The sequence below is a fragment of the Ictalurus furcatus genome, chromosome 26, assembly GCF_023375685.1.
Source record: "Ictalurus furcatus strain D&B chromosome 26, Billie_1.0, whole genome shotgun sequence".
NCBI classification, from domain to species: Eukaryota; Metazoa; Chordata; class Actinopteri; order Siluriformes; family Ictaluridae; genus Ictalurus; species Ictalurus furcatus.
Window position 1 is genome coordinate 15,952,158 of NC_071280.1, and position 21,651 is coordinate 15,973,808.

Sequence of the window (21,651 nt, forward strand, 5' to 3'; positions counted from 1 at the left end):
CTTATTCTTTGTAAATAACCCACAACACGCAATTTAGCGTGCGTTATTTAGGGAAATCAGGGCTTAAATGTAGTCCAAGATTTTGTTTTGAGAAGTTCTCCCAGGCTTATAGCGTGGACAGGTGATCAGTGTTCTTTTCATTCGCTTCGCTTTGCCAAGCGAAACCTACTCACAGATCCATCTGGCAGAGGTATGTGTCAGGGATTGTTTTAACCACTTTCGCTTTCCTCCCTTTCTTTCTTTCTGTCTCCAATCTTTCACTCTCTGCTTTTTAATCGAAAGAGTGCAGGCTCTCTAAGTGTGCATAAAAAAAACCGAGGGACTGAAAAGGGCTATTGAATGGGGGTTAGGAGAGAGCAAGAGGAGGGCACTTTTGATTTCCAGCTAAGACTTCAGATGCCTGCCATGCTTCTTTTCACACATCCACGTTTGCAGGTAATCTCCTTCCACCTGCCTCACACTGCGTGTGTGTTACATTTGGGTTTTTTTCGTTTGTTTGTTTGCCAGTTCCGAGGTATATGTTAATACGTGGTGGTTTCTCTGAAGTAGGCGCTCCACAGAAACGGATGGATGCGAATCAAACATGCCAAATGGTGAATATTTAGATCATTACGCCACTCAGAAGCTCATCGACTTTATAATTGATCTAGCATTTTATTGTAGTTACAAATTGATCATTTGGAATAAACTATTTTACCGTCAACATAAGGGGGGGGGGATTAGTACTTAGGCAAAAAAAAAAAAATCAATAAATACAAGAAGATAATAGTACGATCAGCTTCTTTGTACTGTACAGTTTTGTCAGTGTAACATTTTATGTGTTTATTATTGTACTTGTAATTATTCACAGTCAGGTCCGTAAGTATTTGGACAGCGAGACAGTTTTCGTACGTTTCCCTCTGTACACCATCACGATGGATGGGATTGGAAATGAAGCAGTCAAGATGTGATTGAAGAGTAGACTTTCAGCTATAATTCAAGGGGTTTAAGAAAAATATTGCTTTAAGCGTTTAGGAATTACAGCCTTGTTTGTTTACATAGTCCCTTCATATTCACAGGTTCAAAAGTAATTGGACAAACGGCCATAATCATATTATGTGTTATTATTTATTAAATATATATTATTTTTAATACTTGGGTGCAAATACTTTGCTGTCGATGATGGCCTGAAGTCTGGAACCCATGAACATAATCAGATATTGAGTTTCCTCCCTCCCTGTACTGCAGCCGCCTTCAGTTGCTGCTTGTTTGTGGGTCTTTCTGCCTTCAGTTTAGTCTTCAGTAAGTGAAAAGCATGCTCAATTGGGTTAAGGTCATCAGACACGTAAGAACGTTTAATTTCTTTGCCTTGAGAAGCTCTTGGGTTGCTTGAGCTATATGTTTCGTTCATTATCCATCTGTAATGCGAAGCGCCGTCCTATCAGTTTTGCGAGATTTGACTGAATCTCAGCAGAAAGTATAGCTCTGTATGCTAGAGAATTCATCCTGCTAGTTCTATCAACAGTCACATCATCAAGAAACACCAGCGACCCAGTTCCATCGGCAGCCGTACATGCCCATGCCGTAACACTGCCTCCAGATGATGTGGTATGCTTTGGCTCATGGTCCCTTCCTTTCCTTTTCCATTTTTCATCAAGGCGTGTCTTGATTGTAGGATTTGACAGTGATGCACCTACCTCCTCCAGAATGTTCTTGACTTGGCTAGATGTTCTGAAGGGGTTTTTCTTCACCAAGGAAAGAATTCATCGATCATCCACTTTAGTTGTCTTCCGTGGTCTTCCAGGCCTTTTGGTGTCGCTGAGCTCGGCAGTGCATTCCTTCTTTTTACGAACGTCCCAAATTGTTTTGGGTTTTGGCCACTCCTAAAGTTTCTGCGATTTCTCTTATAGGTCTGTTTTTGTTTTTTTGGGGGGGGGTTCAGCCTAATGATGGCCTCCTTCACTTGCATCGACACCATTTTGGACCGCATATTGAGAGTTCCTTCCCATGAACAGCTACCAAATGCACCTTCAACACTCGGAATCAGCTCCAGACCTTTTATCTCCTTAATTTGTCATGAAATAACGAGGAAACAGCTCACAACTGGCCATATTATCTTGCTTATCAGTCAAGTGTCTGACTACTCTTGAACCTGTGAAAATGGAGGGACGAAAAAAAAAAAATGTCTGGAATTCCTAAGTGGTTGTTAAAGCCCTTGGATTAAAGCTGAACGTCTACAATTCAATCGCACCTTGATTGCTTCATTTCAAATCCATTGTGGTGGCGTACAGAGGCAAAATCACGAACATTGTGTCACTGCACAAATACTTATGGACCGGACTGTATGTACTACCCAATTTCCTCCCAAGCGTCATGGTTAATTTTTCTTACCTGCCAATCTAAGTGTGAGTAATCGTATACTGCTGCACCAGACACTCCGGGAAGGTAAAGCTATGCATTTTTCTCTGAGACATGTATAGCCAGCATGTCTTTTCACACTTTCCTCTCTTTTCGTCGTGACTCTTTTCATTCTTTTTGGCATGCAGTGTCACTGAGCTCCTGGCTATAGATTGCTTTGGCGTCGTGTACTTCTGGTTTAAAAAGCTCTTTTTTACGGAGCGTGCAGTTGGCAAGTCTTCAACACACACCAATAATACCCAGGATATTCTCAGCAAAGACCGATCACGAAACATTTTCTCAGAGTCTGCCAGTCTGAACGGAAAGACATTCACAGTCATGATGAGTGTGTGCGGAAAACCACTGAAAACTTCTGTGTCTGGAGTTTGGCTCTTATGTTCATGTCTAGCAAAACGTTATGCAACGCATATACATTTTTGAACGCGTGAGACACGTTCTGCCGAGGATATTCACGCGTAAAGAACGGTACTTTTGATGTCTTTTCCTGAACATATTAATAATTCATAATCCAGGCTGGGGGAAAAAATGCTGTCCAGGCTCTGATACAGCAAAGCAGCTACAAATCATGATGCTCCCACCACCATGCTTCACAGTTGAGTAATTAATCATTAATGCAGAAATCCAGGAAAGCATTTTATATATATATATATATATATATATATATATATATATATATATATATATATATATATATATATATATATATACACATCCAGTCATCCACATATACATCCACTCATTGTGTTTTAAAATCAGATGTTTATTGGTTCAAAAAATGATAAACATTAGTAAATAAGTAAAATTAAAATGAAATAAAATTTTAAAAATAAGTCCATTAATTCAGTTATACTTAAGAAGAGGAAAACTGTATATTTGGTACAAAAATGGATTTTAGCATAGAGTCACAGACTTGTTTAAAATGTGAATAGTTGATTTGTACGGTACTTGTGCCACCCGCTATGTTGCAGAAAGAAAGATGTACTTTATTATCATATTGTTATTATATTGTTATATATATATATATATATGAACGTTAGCATATTTTAATACACATTGGCACACCAAGTGATGTTTATATAGTGTAAGGTTATGCTAATAGGTGCTGTCCTAATCATCCATCTAAAGTGGTGAGCAGCACACAAACTTCAAGGGACGGCCCAGAGCACAACACCATCATTCACAATTATTCCACTCTATATGTGAACCTTGATTCAATTGCACCCCAAATACTAATTAAATCTAAATGACTGAAAGTGTGTGTGTGTGTGTGGGTGTGTGTGTGTGCGTGGGTGTGTGTGTGCGGAGGGGTTCATTAAGGCAGATAGATGTTCATTAAGGGCGTCAGCTCAGAGCAGTCAGCTCCACACCGTAGTGCGGCGTCTCTTCGGGTTAGCGCTGTTAGCAGCAGGACAGGGGTTAGCTTCTGCCAGAAAGGTGCTAATTGGAGGTGAGTGTTAAGGTCCAGGCTGAGGTTGGCTTCTTGGCACAACTCGGTGTGATCAGCAGAGCGAGGATGAGTGTAGATGTCTGCAGAAAGCTTGGGATTAGAAGTTTAACACTTTAGTGCATCACAATTCAAAGTCAAATCTGTTAGCATGCTAAGATGTTTAAGTCAGTTTCTCCTAATCAACCAAATGCCCCTCAAAACTGACGCTCAATGTACATATTTGAAATAAACTACTGGAAATGAGTCGTTTTTTAGACTATAAGTGGATTAAATAATATTTAGTAGACAGCAAAAACCTTTCATCGTTTTGTATGTCCTTTTGTGTATTGTATTGTAAAATTCTCTCGAGAAATGAGCTAGTTAGTAGTTAGTTATTTTCTGAACATAAAGCACATTAGCAGGTAGCAGGTTGCCTCTTCACGTACACCCAGGTGCGGCTGAATTCTCAATCTTGATTGGTCAGAAGGTGTTGATGAATTTTCTATAACAGTGGGTCTGACAATAGTTCCGGCTTTAGTTAAGATCACAGGTTTATATTAAACGTGTTCTAATATGTTATCGATTCTCTAGTAACAACGTGCACAGGGACTTGTACAGCCGATGCTACACATAAATGTAAAAAAAATTGTTTGTAATTGTTGGTATGATGCGGTTTTTTAGTAAGATGTTTACTTTTAAAAATTCGAATAAATACTTTTAAAAAAGTCGAATCAATAGTGGATTTTACCGATACCGATAACTAAGTCGTTCAACCGATAGTTCTTCAAATTGATACTGAAAGAAAACATAACACTCAAAGTAAAATATTGCGGAACTTTATTACAAAAGTAAACAGTACTTGACTGTACCATGAAAATGTACTGTACTTTTTTTTTAATGAAATAAATATTAATATATATTAACTAGTAATAAATATTAAAGTAAATAAAAGATATATATATATACTATACATCCTGAACCAAAGGATAACACTCCAAATAACAAATATAAATAGAGACATCCAAAATGAAGAGAAAAAAAAACCACTTCAAATAACACACCAAAATTTCTCCGTGATAGTTTTTATTTCGCCTCTAGAGGCCGCTCTCGTACTGTATAATGACAGCGTACCCTTCTGAGCCACTCGCGCAACGGACACGACCGGGAAAAACTATCGGTATGGATTTTTGCCGATATCTGATAGTCCCGGCAATCATTTATCGGTGCCGATTGATCGGCAAAACCGATCAATCGGTCGACCCATGTTTTTTTTGGAAGGAGTCTCCAGTGTCAGCACTTTGTAACAGTCAGAAAAATGACAAAGCTGTAACTTTTGAGTTTCAGACACGGGAAAAGCTGGTGAGGAAACAAACGTTTATAACTGCAATAACATAAGCGATAACAAGAATGGAGTTGTTTTTCGATAGACATTTAATACTCTTTTAAAATAAATGTCGGTTAAATAGTTTTCGCACATCAAATGTTCTGTCGAAAAAAGTTGGCGCTTTGTTAGCAAAACCTCAGTTAAACGAAGTAAATGTCACAGTATACACACCGTGTGTTTCTAAGCATTGTCATATTGTCATATCATGCCCCTCCCCCACCGAGCGAGATCTGCTCTGTCTAAGACACCACGTGAGACGAAGGTTTCAACTGTAGTGAAGAAAGCCCACAGGCCTGGATTATTTGAAAACACTCTAACGATCATCAATCAAGTGGAAGGCAGTTTTGCTCCTCTCTCTCACTGTCTCTCGTTCCGCCGCTCATTAAGAATTCATTAACTTTGTTTTGCCTTTCTATAATTCTGCCGAGCGAGGAGGAGCGGCGAGCGTCCAGGGGAGCGCTGACAGCGACGGCTTTAAGTTTAATGGCTGGGTGGAGGAATGAAGGGAAAGAGAAAGAGACAAAATTGGAGAGAGAGAGAACTGATGAGTGTTAAATGGCCATTGGAGGATAAACACTACCGATGAGAAAGTTTGCACTTTGAGACCATTTGAAGACCAACACCGTGTGGACGTCTTTAAAATAAAATGCTTTTGCAGTCTAGAAAACAACGGAACAAGAAAAGACGCCCGTGTGTGTTGGATTTGCGCTAATTTGAGTGTCGCTGTGTAATAAATCGTTCAGATATCGATTTCTTAAACAACAATTTTAGAAGCTGATAAATACGAGCTCTGGTAAGAAGCTTTTTTCCCCCCGAGGCCTGTTCGCATTGTTATGGTGTTAATGAATAATGCAAATAAAATGTGAGCTTTGTTCGCTGCCTCATAGGTTACTGCTCGTGCACCGTTTCCGACGTTCTCCGCATGTCTACGTGGGTTTCCTTAGGTTTCTCATGTTTGCTCCCAGAAAATTCCACCTACATGTTGGTTCCAGATGGGCTGGTTTGAGTATTTTAGAAAGGGTCGATCTCCTGGGATTTTAACACATAACAGTCTCTAGATTTTATGCGGAATGGTGTGAAAAACAAAACCAATAAAAAAAAAAAAAGCATCCGGCGAGCGAAGGTTCCTCAAGCAGAAACATCATGTTGATGAGAGAGGTCAGAGGAAATTGGTTCAACTCTTTACAACTGTGGTGAGCAGAAGAGCATCCCAGAACACTCAATACGTCAAACAAACAACAGCAGAAGACCACGTCGGGTTCCAGTCCTTTCCGCCAAGACCAGGAATCTGAAGCTAGAGCTTGTTTTTCCAGGAAGACTGCAAAAACATCTTCAGGTCTTTTAACCATCTCAAGGCAGAGGACCTTCTTTCAAAACTTTTCGTTCTTGCTTTGCGGTCTTGCATCACTCATGCAAAAAAAAAAAAAAATGGACTAAAATGTGAAATGCATGTGCGAGTGCTGATCTGATTTCTTCTTCAGATCAGAAATTAATGGAGCCTGCATGGGGAAGCACGGTGGGACAGCTCCAGCTTTCCCGGTCAGATCCTGAGCTCAGGTTACTGTCTCCATGGAGTTTCATGTTCTCAATGTGCCCTGGTTCCCTGGTTTCCTCCAACAGCCCAGTATCATGCCAGGAGGTGGATCGGCTTAACGTAAAGTACCGAGAGATGCAAGTGGGTGAGTCCGGAGTTACGTTTATGAGAACGAATCCAAGAGTCATGGTCAAACAAGGAAGCGCAACCCCTACAGAAACTAAAAGGAACAAAAGATCAATACGAAAACAAGGCTGCACGACGAGCAAAGCATGCCACTGCTTTTACATACAACAAAACAAATAGCGGGGAAACAAGGAGAAGGTGCACACAGTGAGGTAGAAATCAATCACAAGACAAAGTACTCTATGACGCCTTATCAGCGTCCGAATCCGCTCACTCGTTTCCCTTCGCTTCTTCCCCGTAGAGCGGACTCGGATGTCATCCGCTATATAGGGAATAGCGAACGAGTGAGCGAGCGAGCGGTTTCGGATGCAGCTTCAAACTAAACATAGGCACATGATGCTTTGTTGCCATGGGAACCACAAGGGGAGCGTGTGATATTTCCCAAAAAAAGCTTATCGTACTGTGAAAATGTCAAGCCATAACGGCCCTAAAGTAACGTCGTAATAGTAATGAAGTCGGAGTATAACGTTCGTCCAAACGAATCAAGGTGTTCATCATAAATACAGTATAACGTCCATCATAAATAACGAACCTCCAGCTTCCATGAGTCCTGACTGCCAGCAGCGGATGTGTGAAATGTTTTAGAAACTGGATATAAAACACGCATCGGCAGAGCACAATCCCGCATCACGTAGGGCTTTCTCAAACACACACCTCCGAGTGCACAGTTCCTCTTGAGGCTCTATATACTACTTTCTCCATTATACCTTTAAGTATAGGCTTGCCTTTAAATTGAATAATGCCGGCTAATAGGTTTCAAATCCTGGCTCTGGAGTTCAGTGTTTTTATTTATTTATTTATTTATTTATTTATTTATTTAATTTTGACCCTTTTTTTTTTTTTTTTTAATGGAGAATCCAGTTGCTAGTGAAATTGGCACTGGAGGTAATAGGGGGGGAAGGAGCCTATTTATTTTAGAAAATACACACAGTGGCAGGGCGTGCAATTCCCCTGCAATATGTCACTGTCTTCATTCAGTGTGTCTTCCGGTTAAATGCTAACTGACAGCTGTGATTAACATTCAGCGCGACCGCTCAGAGATTTGGAAAGCGAAATGGCGGATAAGAAAAATAACGGCAAATTAGCGGGATCAGCGGCGTGAAATAAACAATACAAGAGCTTAAATATTCAAATAAATAAATACACGAACAAGTAATAAACAAAAATGAAATAAATAAATAGGTAAATTAATAAACTGATTCAGTCGTAGTTTTCGTTTTTTTTTAATCGGATTTTCCTCTGTGAAAAATGTGGTTGTGGTTTTCGTTTGTTTGTTGTTGTTTTCCTCAACTAAATGCTAAAGAGTTTATTTCCTGCTTTTTAGCACATTAATATATTGCGCTATCATAAGATCTATTTCCCCCGCTGGCGTACGGCATCCTGCAGGAGGCAATCTGGAACGCTTATTTCCATATTCAGATGGACTGTCGACAGATTGAGAAGGAGAGAGAGAGAGAGAGAGAGAGAGAGAGAGAGGAAAACAGGTGAGAGATAGAAGTATAGAGCAAGAGAGAAGGAGGAGGAGGGAGGGAGGGAGTGAAATAGAGGAGTGATGAGGGACAGGGAGTGAGAAAGATGAAAAGAAGAAGATGATGATGATGATGATGATGATGATGATGATGAGGCCCGGGCTGCATTAGCTCTGTCGGGTCAGTGGCTCGGAGATGCTCCATTAAATGCGGATGAGAATTTAAACTGCTTGCCCGATCATAATGACTTTTTTTTTTTTCTTTTTTTTCTTTTTGACTAGCAGTCCAGTATGTTAATGATAAAATTGTTTACCTCGAAGATTGCACGTGTCTCCTTGCCTTCATGCACTCACTCAGTCTGTCTCTCACTTTGTCTCAATGTCTCTCGCCCCGTTCTCCTTTCCAGGTCTCGAGTCAGAGGTAATAAAGGTTTTTTTCGGCCCGTTTCGTCACAGAACGCCATTAGGACGTTTAACAGACGTAAACGGGTTCTGCGAAGGTTAAACTGGAGCGTTCCAGAAAAGCTGGACTACTGATCGGAAAGGTCGTGAGTTCAAATCCCAGCACCGCCGAGCTGTCACTGCTGGGCCCTTGAGCAAGGCCCTTAACCCTCAAATGCTCAGTTGTATGAATTACGGAAATGTAAGTCGCTCTGGATAAGGGCGTCTGCCAAATGCCATAAAATGTCAATGTAACTATAAAGAGGTAAAAAAAAAAAACGATGTGTCATTGTTTAAGACATGAAAATTGTTGGCGCAATTGTAACACATCCTGAAGTGTATTATTCCACTTATACCACATCGATTTGACAAAAATGTCATTTTTTCAATTAAATCAAGATTCCGTTTGTAGTTACATGGAATCTCGTGGAACATTCGCACAATAATTTCCTGTTAGCACTTACGTTACAGCAGCTGTAAAAAAAAAAAACTTATAAAAACCGTTCCCTCATCGGCCTCTCTATTAATCTCCTAACTCGAAATTGATCAAACTGACGAAAACAACAACAACAAACAAACAAACAAACAAACGCAGCTTGTCATGTTAGCAAAAAACGGCAAATGCGTAAACTCCTCTGTCCTGAAGACTTTCCTGTGGTGGAAAACTTTCTGTTAGAAAGCGCTGACACTGGAGACTCCTTCTATAAGTATTATATAACCCTCCCCCCCCCACCACCCCCACTTACACAAAACTACACCTTTTTCTTCATTCAAAATGCAAAACGACACTTTTTTTTTTTTTATCATGTATATTATTGTTGTTATATTATTGGTAGGTCCTCCATACAAGTCCCTGTGTTCGCTGTTACTATAGAAACGTATAGGTAAGGTTATTCAAACGAGTGCATTAACATACTTACTGTCGGAGCTGCTGTTGTAGAAGACGAATCAACACCGTCTGACCGATCCGCTTTGAGAATTCACCAGCACTGTGGTGTAAGTCTATACATTAAAGCACCTACTATAGCCGTGGTCACCGACCCTGTTCCTGGAGATCCCCCTTCCTGAAGACTTTAGCTCCAAACATAATCATGCCCACCTGACCATCTAATCATTGCCTTCAGAAGTTCTTGATCTAAACTAAAACAGGTGTGTTAGATGTTGGTTGGAGATGAAACCGGAAACAGGAAGGTAGATCTCAAGAGGAGGGTTGGTGGCCACCGCTCTATGCTCTGTACATTAGTGTATGAATATATTTGTGTCTATGGATTGGTTAACGCCAATACATTTGCATAGATGCTATTTATTTATTTATTTATTTATCATAGTATTTGGTGCCCCCTGGAGCAGCAACAGTAGCAGCTTGGCAGTGGGCAGTGCTTGGGCTTCCGATCAGTAACCCAGATTGTGTTTGTTATGCAGATCTGGCAACCCTGGTCCTGCATCTAACAAAGTGAAAAATCGATTTTCTGAAAGTCGCGTTCGCATTCGGCTATAAGGTGAAAACGATATCCTTCGTTTACTCCCTCTTTTATAGGAAGGTGCTAATTCTCTCCATGAGATCGAAACCGGTTGGGAATCTAACAGCACGTCAGCCGTATTCCTTCTCTCCACATCACGTCTTCATCAACACCTTTATCTCTTTGTTGACGAACTTGCATTTCTTTACTTAATTCAATAGTTTCCCGTAATTTCACGTCACGCAGAGAGCGTTCGGTAGGCGGTCCCGTGACACGCCATGTTAACGTTAGCGCATCTCCTGTAGGCTTTACGCTCTCCTCTCCGACTCATCCTGCCTGGCCGTGTCCACCCGCCCCGAAACTGTCATACGCCCAGTCGGATGATGAGAGGAAATAAAGACAGACTGTGAGAGAAAAAGGAGGCGGAGACTTTCCTCCCTTGTCCTCCTGTCAGAGGCTAAGTCGAAAACAGGATGATGATTGCATACAGCACGAGAGAGAGAGAGAGAGAGAGAGAGAGAGAGAGAGAGCGAGCGAGAGAGAAAGAACAACGCTGTAAATCTGCAGCCTGTCACCAGAAATGACTTTCAGCACTCAAATGGCGTGACGGTTGCTTTTGTATCAGATTTTTCGCCTGAAGTTTCCACCCAACTTCCCAGGAAGTCTCTGATCAGAGATTTTATACTTCTCTGTTAACTTTACACTTTGTAAGTTGCTCCAACTTGGAGAAGTTACCGGATTACCTCATACAAACAGCAACAATAATCAGGTTTGAAATCCATATTTTCATTTCCGGCCCAGGAGAGCCATCTGGTACAGTAGCTGCATTAAAGGCGTTACGTTATAAGTGTTATAAGCTTATCTTATCACATACATTATTTCTCCTAGTGAGTCTGTGTGTCTTTTTTTTTTTTTTTTTTTAATGTACTTAATGCAAAGTGGTGAAAAAGAAAGCGGATACACAGCTCCTTCATTATATGTTAGTGGACCTTACCTTACGGTATGTCTTATATCTATGGCAGCCATTGTGTGTGTGTGTGTGTGTGTGTGTGAAGAAGGAGAAAATTTGTAGTTATATTGAGTTAGCTCAGTTTTTTATTTATTTATTTATTTATTTATTTATTTACTTATTTTAAACACGAAGTCCATTAAACCAGATTCTTTGATTGGCTTTTAGGAACGCTGAGCACTCAGCACTCGCAAAGTTGGACAGTCTAACTTTGATCGAGTGCTTCTGCGGAGGAATTAAACCTACCGCTCTCAGACGGCTTAATTCCATTAGACATTAGGTTCCAGGGTGAGAAGTGAGACTATTAAGTTAGCATAAGTGGAAAGGAGCTACTAAAATTAATGCTGAAATTAGCACAGCGTAACTGAAAGTTATAACTTCAAAGTGGGGGTTTTTGTTTTTTGTTTTTTTGGGGGGGTGGGGGGGTGGGGTTAAAAAAAAAAAAAAAAAAAAACGTATCAGAACTGAAACACGAGCTAATTCCCCAGGTACGAATGACTTCTGCACTGCGTCAGCAGACTCTTCCCGTGCTTTCCTCCGGCTGCTTTGGTGTCGAGAGCGGGGCCATTCTGCGGTGTGCTTGCCTGTAGGACTGCTAGGCAAATGCTGCAGAATCGTACCGCTCTCGCAATCACCGCTCTTCATCTAGCGACATATAACACCTCGGACACACCGCCCGATCATCTCGACGTCTCGTAAATATGATATGTACCTCTTAACGTTGATGTGACTCTTCCTGTTAGTGCTACTAGTACCGATGGAAATAATTGCCCAGTAAATATTCCACTAGCCGCTAAAGGTAATCGTGCTTCGCCTAACGTTAAACGTAGCGATACGCGTAAAACCGTCGCCTAACAGTAAAGCCGCACTTCATCACGGCGTAACCGCTTTAGTGGCCTCTTTACGGCCGTGCTTAACTCGCCTGCCTTTACACACCTTCCATCTCTATAAACTAAAGTTTACTTTGTTTACAGGAGAGGAATAATCAGAGCGTCAGGTTTTGTCGGGTGGGCGGAGAAACGCGGACTCGGACTCGCCCAGGCCGAGAAGCACAGAGCGATGCGATAAATCTGCTAATAGATAGGACAGGATGCTAACGTGTCTCCCACAATGCCGACGGATTCCTGATACAGGAGGAGTTTATATGGAGTACGTTTTCGTGGCGAAGGTTTTTAAGATTCACAAGGAAAACAAGAAGAATGCAAAAAAACGAAAGACAGACGCCGCGAATACGAACGAGAAGAATTCGATCAGACGAAAGATCTCGCTGTTTACATTTATAAGGCATGACATTCGTGTGGTTTTAGGATCGGGATTACAGTCGTTCTGCTTCGTTTTCAGATTGTGTATAGAGTTTGTACGTCGTGTAGAACTGTTTAAAAACGATTCAAATGAATTCAGATTGACGATTAAAAATGAATACAACTCCACATTTCCTCCACAAAGACTCTGCCATGATAGCGCCCGTACAGTTCGTATTCACGAGTTGGGAAGTCGTAATTACGACGTCAGGTGCGTTCAAGTCGCTTTGGTCGGAGCAAGACGGCGGTGTACCTTCCCTTAATTAACTACAAAAAAAATTCAGCAAAGCTTGTTTTGTTTTAAAACTCTACTTCTGGAAAATGAAGGACAAAAGATGCGCATCGGATGTGTTTTGGTTTTTTACTCGATTTCTGAAGCCGGTGTAAACATCACCCTTACATATTATTATATCGTAATTGTACAATGCTGTCGTATTTCGCGCAGGAAATTAGCTTGTTTTATTGTCAGTTTAGCACAGTGATAACTGAAATCAGCTTCTGAGACGAGTAAACGTTCAATTTCAACAAATTTACTGTCAACTACCGACGTTTTGCATCCATTGATTGCATCCACCGGGGGTTTCTTACTGACACGCCCCCAACTCGGAAACCCGTAGCCGAAAGAAAATCCAGAGTTTCCCACTCGTAATTACGACTTTGTGGTGGCGTACATGTGCGTTTAACTCGTAAATACGATCTTTACGAAAGCACCATTAGTCACGTTACAGAAAAGTGTCAGACACTCCGCGAGGCCAAAGTTCAGATTGGTGGATGCTTTGTAAGTGGGCGTGGCTAAGGGATATTTGATGCTCTATGTTACAGTCGACCAGTAAGATGAAGGAAAACATGGCCAAGTCAGAGTTCCATGAAAAACCTTCACTGGCATATTGATCAATAAAAATAAAAGTAGTAACTGTTGTAAATTGATTTCTTTTACAGTACGATTTGTATTTGCGGCATCGTTTTCCGGGTTATCGCGACGTATTTTCATCACGTAAACGTTTTCAGACAGAGTATACAAAACGTCACTTCCGAGTTTGTTTGTATCGAGTAGATCGAGACGTGACTACCAACCTGCCACGCGGCGCTGGTGATGCAGCCGAGTCAAAACTGAAGCACGATTTGTCAGAAGGCCTGCTGAAATGCAAAGATAAATTAATGAGGCTTAATGATATACATCTGGTGCTGCTCATGGAACATACTGTGATGATTGAAAAAGAAAAAGAAATAAAAGTCGCAGTAGTGCTCCAAGTCTATAGCGCCAGTGCATGTTTCAATTAGAGAAGGTTCCGAATGCAGTTATAAGCACTGAAACAGCGAATGTGCTTCTGTAATAATGTTGTCATAGGTTTTGTTGTTGTTGTAGGTGTAGTTGTTGCGGTTGTAGCTGTAGTACTCGTAGTAGTATTACTTGTTGTGGTGGTTATTATAGTAGTAGTAGTAGTTGGTAATGTTGTAGTTTGTAGGTTATAGTTGCATTTTTGTTGTTGGCTTGGATTCTCACGAACAAATTGGTTATTACAGGAGAAAAAAAGACCCGGATATGTTGTCGGTGTGGTTCTTGTGGTAAAAGTAGTAGTAGTTGTTGTTGCTTTTGTTGTTGTTATTGTTGTTGTAGTTGCTTTTTTGTTGCTGTAGCTGATATAGTAGTAGTAATAGTAGTTTTTGTTAGCATTGTAGTTGTTTTGCTGTAGTAGTTGTTGTTGTTGCTGGTATAAAAGTTGTAGTAATAATAGTAGTAGTAGTTGTTGTTTTGCTGTAGGTGTAGTTGTTGTTGTAGCTGATATAATAGTAGTAGTTGTTGTTAGAGTGTTGTAGCTGATGTAATAGTAGTTGTAGTAGTAGTAGTTGTTAGTGTTGCAGTAGTTGTAGCTGGTATAATAGTAGTTGTAGTAATAGTAGTAGTTGTTGTTAGTGTTGTAGTTGTTTTGCTGTAGGTGTTGTTGCTGTAGCTCATATAGTAGTAGTAGTTGTTGTTAGTTTTGTAGTTGTTGTTGTAGCTGGTACAATAGTAGTTGTAGTAGTAATATTAGTAGTTGTTGTTAGTGTTGTAGTAGTTGTTGTAGTTGTTTTGCTGTAGGTGTTGTTGTTGTAGCTGATATAGTACTAGTAGATGTTGTTAGTGTTGTAGTTGTTGTTGTAGCTGATATAATAGTAGTTGCGGTAGTAATAGTAGTAGTTGTAGTAGTAGGTGTTCTTAGTGTTGTAGTAGTTGTTGTAGCTGGTATAATAGTAGTTGTAGTAGTAATAGTAGTAGTTGTTGTTAGTGTTGTAGTAGTTGTAGCTGATGTAATAGTAGCTGTAGTAGTTGTTGTTGTTAGTCTTGTAGTTGTTGTTGTAGCTGGTATAATAGTAGTTGTAGTAGTAATAGTAGTAGTTGTTGTTAGTGTTGTAGTAGTTGTTGTAGCTGATATAATAGTAGTTGTAGTAGTAATAGTAGTAGTTGTAGTAGTAGTTGTTGTTAGTGTTGTAGTAGTGTAGTAGTTGTTGTAGCTGATGTAATAGTAGTTGTAGTAGTCGTTGTTGTTAGTGTTGCAGTAGTTGTTGTAGCTGGTATAGTAGTAGTTGTAGTAGTAATAGTAGTAGTTGTAGTAGTCGTTGTTGTTAGTGTTGCAGTAGTTGTTGTAGCTGGTATAGTAGTAGTTGTAGTAGTAATAGTAGTAGTTGTAGTAGTAGTTGTTAGTGTTGTAGTAGTTGTAGCTGATATAACAGTAGTTGTAGTAGTAATAGTAGTAGTTGTAGTAGTAGTTGTTGTTAGTGTTGTAGTAGTGTAGTAGTTGTTGTAGCTGATGTAATAGTAGTTGTAGTAGTCGTTGTTGTTAGTGTTGCAGTAGTTGTTGTAGCTGGTATAGTAGTAGTTGTAGTAGTAATAGTAGTAGTTGTAGTAGTCGTTGTTGTTAGTGTTGCAGTAGTTGTTGTAGCTGGTATAGTAGTAGTTGTAGTAGTAATAGTAGTAGTTGTAGTAGTAGTTGTTAGTGTTGTAGTAGTTGTAGCTGATATAACAGTAGTTGTAGTAGTAATAGTAGTAGTTGTAGTAGTAGTTGTTGTTAGTGTTGTAGTAGTGTAGTAGTTGTTGTAGCTGATGTAATAGTAGTTGTAGTAGTCGTTGTTGTTAGTGTTGCAGTAGTTGTTGTAGCTGGTATAGTAGTAGTTGTAGTAGTAATAGTAGTAGTTGTAGTAGTCGTTGTTGTTAGTGTTGCAGTAGTTGTTGTAGCTGGTATAGTAGTAGTTGTAGTAGTAATAGTAGTAGTTGTAGTAGTAGTTGTTAGTGTTGTAGTAGTTGTAGCTGATATAACAGTAGTTGTAGTAGTAATAGTAGTAGTTGTAGTAGTAGTTGTTGTTAGTGTTGTAGTAGTGTAGTAGTTGTTGTAGCTGATATAATAGTAGTTGTAGTAGTCGTTGTTGTTAGTGTTGCAGTAGTTGTTGTAGCTGGTATAGTAGTAGTTGTAGTAGTAATAGTAGTAGTTGTAGTAGTAGTTGTTGTTAGTGTTGTAGTAGTTGTAGCTGATATAACAGTAGTTGTAGTAGTAATAGTAGTTGTTGTTAGTGTTGTAGTAGTTGTTGTAGCTGATATAACAGTAGTTGTAGTAGTAATAGTAGTAGTTGTTAGTGTTGTAGTAGTTGTTGTAGTTGTTTTGCTTTAGGTGTTATTGTTGTTGTTGTAGCTGATGTAGTAGTAGTAGTTGTTAGTGTTGTAGTAGTTGTTGTAGCTGATAATAGTAGTTGTAGTAGTAATAGTAGTTGTTGTAGCTGATATAGTAGTAGTTGTAGTTGTCATTGTTGTTGTTGTAGGTGTAGTTGTCGTTTTTGTTGTTTTGACAGGATTCTCATAAACAAGTCTGTTATTACAGGAAAATGTATGATCTGTAAACGTATTTGAGCATGGTGTGTGCGTTGATGGAGGAAAGTCAGTATTATCCTGCAGCTTTGATCTTCTAATAAGCTTTAAAAAAAAAAAAAAAAAAAACACACAGTAAGCACTTAGAGATACTAAACATACAGCCTTTCTCATCATGTCAGAAGCTTCGGGCCAGGATTACACAGAGATAATAAGTCTCAGTGGAAGCATTTAGGCGTCAGTTCAAAGCATTTTTAAGCTAACACGCTATAGTGTGTATTCATTTGATTTAGCGACTTTTTTTTTTCCTTTAACAATTTGCTTGCAGTGATTGTTGTTGCTGTTTTATTTGGCCAGCCTCTGCTCAAGATCATACTTGCAGTTTGATGTTTTAAAACTATTATGAAATCTATTTCTTCAAACCTAATAGTTAAAAATCAGCCGAGCACCTGGCAACCTCAAAGCCTTGAACTGCACGCAGGTCATTTCCAGTCGAATACAAATAACTACCTTCGGCCGAAGTGACGCATTAGAGATATACAGTCGTCTGGGTTGAAAATTCTCTACGTCAGCTAAAGTATCGATTCTATTTACTCAGAGCCCTATATTTTAAGAGTTCCTGATCTGCACATCTCCAAACAGCTATTTATCAAAACACAGTTGAGGTTTGGTGTCACAGCAGCAGCACAGCGAACGCTGTAACATAAGTCATATACGAGCATTTAGCAGTTAATGAAGCACATCCTCTCATCTGTGTTTTTTTCCCTCCACTGTGTGTGCTTGCAGCCTGTAAACCTGGTTTCTACAAGGCCTTCGCAGGGAACATCAAGTGCTCTAAGTGCCCTCCACACAGTTTCAGCCACTCCGAGGCGTCTGCGCTGTGCCACTGCGAGAAAGGCTACTACAGAGCGGGCAAAGACCCACCGAGCACCGCCTGCACACGTCAGTCCACCTCTATTTATCTTATCATCCGTCTAGACTCTGTTATTACGCTTTTCATTGCACAGGCTCATGCTACGCGGTTATATTTCTGGTCTTTTATGTTGTAATCGTTCTGTCTCTTGTCCTTGCTTTACTCTGCATTCTCTCTATGTGCTCCCGTCTTTTTTTTCCCCCTCAACTGATTATTCAGTCTTCAGGAGAAAAAAAGGAGAGTGTCTGCACACGAGTGTAAATTAGCATGAGTGTAAAGAAAGTGATATATCTTTGAGATCGAGGGGTGCTCGTCATTTTGAAAACACTGTTTTTGCACAAGTATTGCACTTTGTATAATTAAAGAACATCTTTTTTTTTTTAATGAAAAAATACAGTTATATATACAGTATAAATGCATTTTTCCATGGCGGGTGCCAATACTTCTGGAATCAAATTAAAGAGACGGGGAAAGAGACGGTCATTATTGAATTTAAGCATTCATTAGTCGGTGCAATTTTTTTTTAGGATTTGATGACAAACTTGATCGGTAAAAAATGGAACGTGTTCAAATGTATGAATTTTTTATTTAAATACTAAAAAAGGCCATTTTTTCCCTCAGGACCGCCCTCACCTCCACGTAACGTGGTGTACATCATGAACGAGACCGCGCTGTTCCTGCAGTGGGCTCCACCCAGCGACACAGGCGGCCGGAAGGACGTTACCTACAACGTCCTCTGCCAGCGCTGTAGTGTCGAGGGCCAGGCCTGCCAAGCGTGCGACAGTGACGTGCGCTTCGTACCGCCGCCCGTGGGCCTGACGCGCACCTCTGTGGCCGTGCAGGACTTTGTGGCCAACGCTAACTACACGTTCCAGATCGAAGCTGTTAACGGCGTGTCGGGAATGGGACAAGCGACAAGGCAGATGGCCAACATCACTATCAGCACCGCGCAGGCTGGTGAGTGTGTTTTAGCATCAGTGGTTCAGTGGTTCAGTGCTTTAAAGCAACAAGATATAACTGCTAAGGATTTGGGGATTTGGAGCCCTCTGTGGTAGGAACATGTTATTGCAAGTATTTCTGTGTGGATTAATCTGCTGGTTAAGAGTGGCAAGTAAATACACATGAAACAGCTTGAGAGCATTGATTTGATTCTATATATCCACATACAGTATTTCCTTTTACATGATGACGCTTTGAGATGTCTTTAATGAGCTTTTTTTCCAGCTGAAATTTGCAGGAAAATTATTCAGGAATTTTTTTTTTTTTTTTAGTTTTCCTGAAAGTGATGAACAATAAAATTAAACTGAGGGCAGTGGTGGCCAGTGGTGGCTTGGCAGTTAAGGCTCTGGGTTACTGATCAGAAGGTCAGGGGTTCAAGCCCCTGCACTGCCAAGCTGCCTCTGTTGGGCCCTTGACCAAGGCCCTTAACCCTCTCTGCTCCAGGGGGCGCTATATCATGGCTGACCCTGCGCTCTGACCCTAACATGCTGGAGTATGTGAAGAAAAGAATTTCACTGTGACCAATAAACTCTCATTATCTCCAAAACTAGATTTCATTGTTTGTTTATTTCCCTAGATGTTGGCCATAACATTAAAGGACAGGTGTAAACAGGTCTGAAACACCAAATTTGATTTCAGGGTCGCTTCCACAATTCAAATAGTCGCGACTCTCAGGCTGTATCGGCTACCTTTACCATAGTCTCTTCACTAAAAACAAAAAATGTACTGTGAACATAACTGTAGTTAGCCATATGAAGGCATTATAACTATAAACTGTACACTTTCATGAAAAGTAGGTATCCAGCATACATGATTCTTTTCATTTTTCTTTATAACAAACCACTGTTCCATTCTCAAATTTGAAAGGGTTGATTAATTTCCTATACCATAAGCTCTCGCAGTAGTTACGGAAGCAGTTTAAACGATTAGGTTTATATTAATGCGTTCGTTTATATTAATACGTTATCGTTTATATAGACAGAGCTCGTTCACAGGGACTTGTAATGCGCACACGTCGCGTAATCTAACGCCGGAAATCGTAAACAGATTGTTGCGAAACAAATCATATTCATGATATGTAGAAGTTTTCTGTAAGGAGATGTTTATTTAACATTTAAGGAAGGAGTCCCCAGTGTCAGCGCTTTACAACTAAGAGTCTTCAGGACAGAGTAACATGACAAGCTGATTTTTTTTTTTTTTTTTTTTTTTTTTTGTCTTATTTACTTCAAGTGCGAGAGAAAAAAAAAAGCGATGCAGCTGTATATAGCTGTTATAAAGTCAGGAACTAAGGAACTAAAATCACTTCAGTTTCATTAATAAATAATGTACAAATTGCAGTTGTTGGCAGAGGTATAAGAGGAAGAAAGCACGTTAGGATGCACGGCTAAAGGAAAATATATAATATAATAATATATCGTTCTGAGTTTTGCAATTCAAAGACAAAAAGTCACAAAAACAAAGAAAAATCGCACGAAGACAAAACGCAGAAATGGTTATTAGATGTCCAAAAACTGTAGCTGTGCCCCAGGGGTGGCTGACATAGAGGTAAAAGTACATATCGTGATTTTAATTCAGTATTAAACCAACTTATACCGCAGAATTTCCATGTAGAAATGAACTCGGAGTGCAATCGAGCTCATATAAGGCTGCTCATGATCAGGTCTGTAATAGTTGCATAGAATCCAAAAGAAAGAACCGTGCGCCGGCGTTCTGCCTGTAACCCCGGACATTCCAGCTTCACTAAAGTACTAGCAGTTTGGCATAAACATAATTGGATTGAGAGTTTTTGACTAATTCCCTAAACCCCTACTTTTCAACATGCCGTGACAAATATATAATATAATTGCATATGTTATATCCTTCCATCTCTATAATTTATTTGTCATAGGAAGCGCCTCTGGCGAAAGTCTCAGACAAACTCTTTTATAGCCGAGATGATTATTTCACCTTGTCACTGCCGGATCATGGGATTCTTCACATATCATCTTTGCTCTTTTTTTGCATGATACTGCCTAGAGTGTTTCATTGAAGGTGGGTTTAAAAAAAAAAAGAAAAAAAAAAGTTGTTTGCGCCTTCACCTCCAGCTATGAACGTCAAACAGAAAGCTTATAATATATAGCAGAATATTTTTCAGCCTGGTTGGTAAATGGTATGAAATCTTGTTCTTGTCTGCCACGCTTCCTCATAGCTCTCACATGGAGATTATATAAAGCACTTCTTCCTGGTAGAATAAGGAGCACTGTTTTGAGGCGGCTCACAGTATAGCTCTGAGATCTAACGGGCTACGGTGGTAGAAATGGTAAGAAAGGGTTATTCAAGTAAAGGTAGTCAAGGACCAGTTTCATAAACTTCCTTCCTCACAAAGGTCTGGAGATACAACCACAGCGAGATGACTTAATGATGTCAGCAGTTACCTTTTAATGCCTAACTATTAATTATTCATTCATAGCTGTAGTGGAGAGAACATGTTTTGTTTCACGTTGCCATATTGGCAGAACCGTTAGCACGATGGAATCATAAATGCCTACTTCTTGCTAGTTTTTCTCATCGATTTTTCTTTCTTTTTTGACAAGGCTTGGGAGATGAATAAAAAATATATACATTTTTAAACGTATGAAAGTCTGTAAAAACCTTTCTGTTTCCAGACGAATTTCTCTAGCCTTGTAGCTGTGACGCTGCAGGGCCAGGTAGACCATCACCTCTAGCAAGCACAGGTACACTACAAGGTGGCTTTGGGGGAACAAAGAACTGAAGGACCAGAGCGAACTCTCCCAAACTCAACGAGATCAGTGGAGCACAATGTAAAATCAGAATGTAGACAGCGACAGCAACCAGGCGCTCTACTTGATTCACGTTCAGGGAGACACAGAGTGCGCTCGAAAGACAATTCTTTCATCACATTGGTTGGTGATGGTGACTAGTAAATAATGTTTCTGTGACTGTGTTTGTTGGTTTGTTTGGTTTGGTGTCCATCGATGCCCTTGCGATTGGATTGCTGGTTGTTATGGAATTCCCACATCCATCCATCCATCCATCCATTTTCCGTACCACTTCCCCTAGACAGGGTCGCAGGGAGCCCGGAGCCTATCCCAGGGGACTCGGGCCACGAGGCGGGGGACACCCTGAACAGGGTGCCAACCCATCGCAGGGCACAATCGCACACACACACCCATTCACACACTACGGAGAATTTAGAGATGCCAGTTAGCGTAGACTGCATGTCTTTGGAACGGGGGAGGAAACCAGAGTACCCGGACGAAACTCCCAAAGCAGAGGGAGAACATGCAAACTCCGT

At 40.3% G+C, this 21,651-nt stretch overlaps 1 protein-coding gene across 1 annotated transcript in view; it reads left to right on the plus strand.

The window, feature by feature from the left end:
- Positions 1-16,488: 16,488 nt before the first annotated feature.
- epha6 (eph receptor A6) overlaps positions 16,489-21,651 on the plus strand; it is a 58,165-nt gene continuing 53,002 nt past the window's right edge. Inside the window, exons 1-3 of the mRNA XM_053616193.1 lie at positions 16,489-16,513; positions 17,171-17,386; positions 17,979-18,314. Coding sequence (XP_053472168.1) covers positions 16,489-16,513; positions 17,171-17,386; positions 17,979-18,314 — 577 coding nt within the window. The remainder of the gene's footprint in view (positions 16,514-17,170; positions 17,387-17,978; positions 18,315-21,651) is intronic.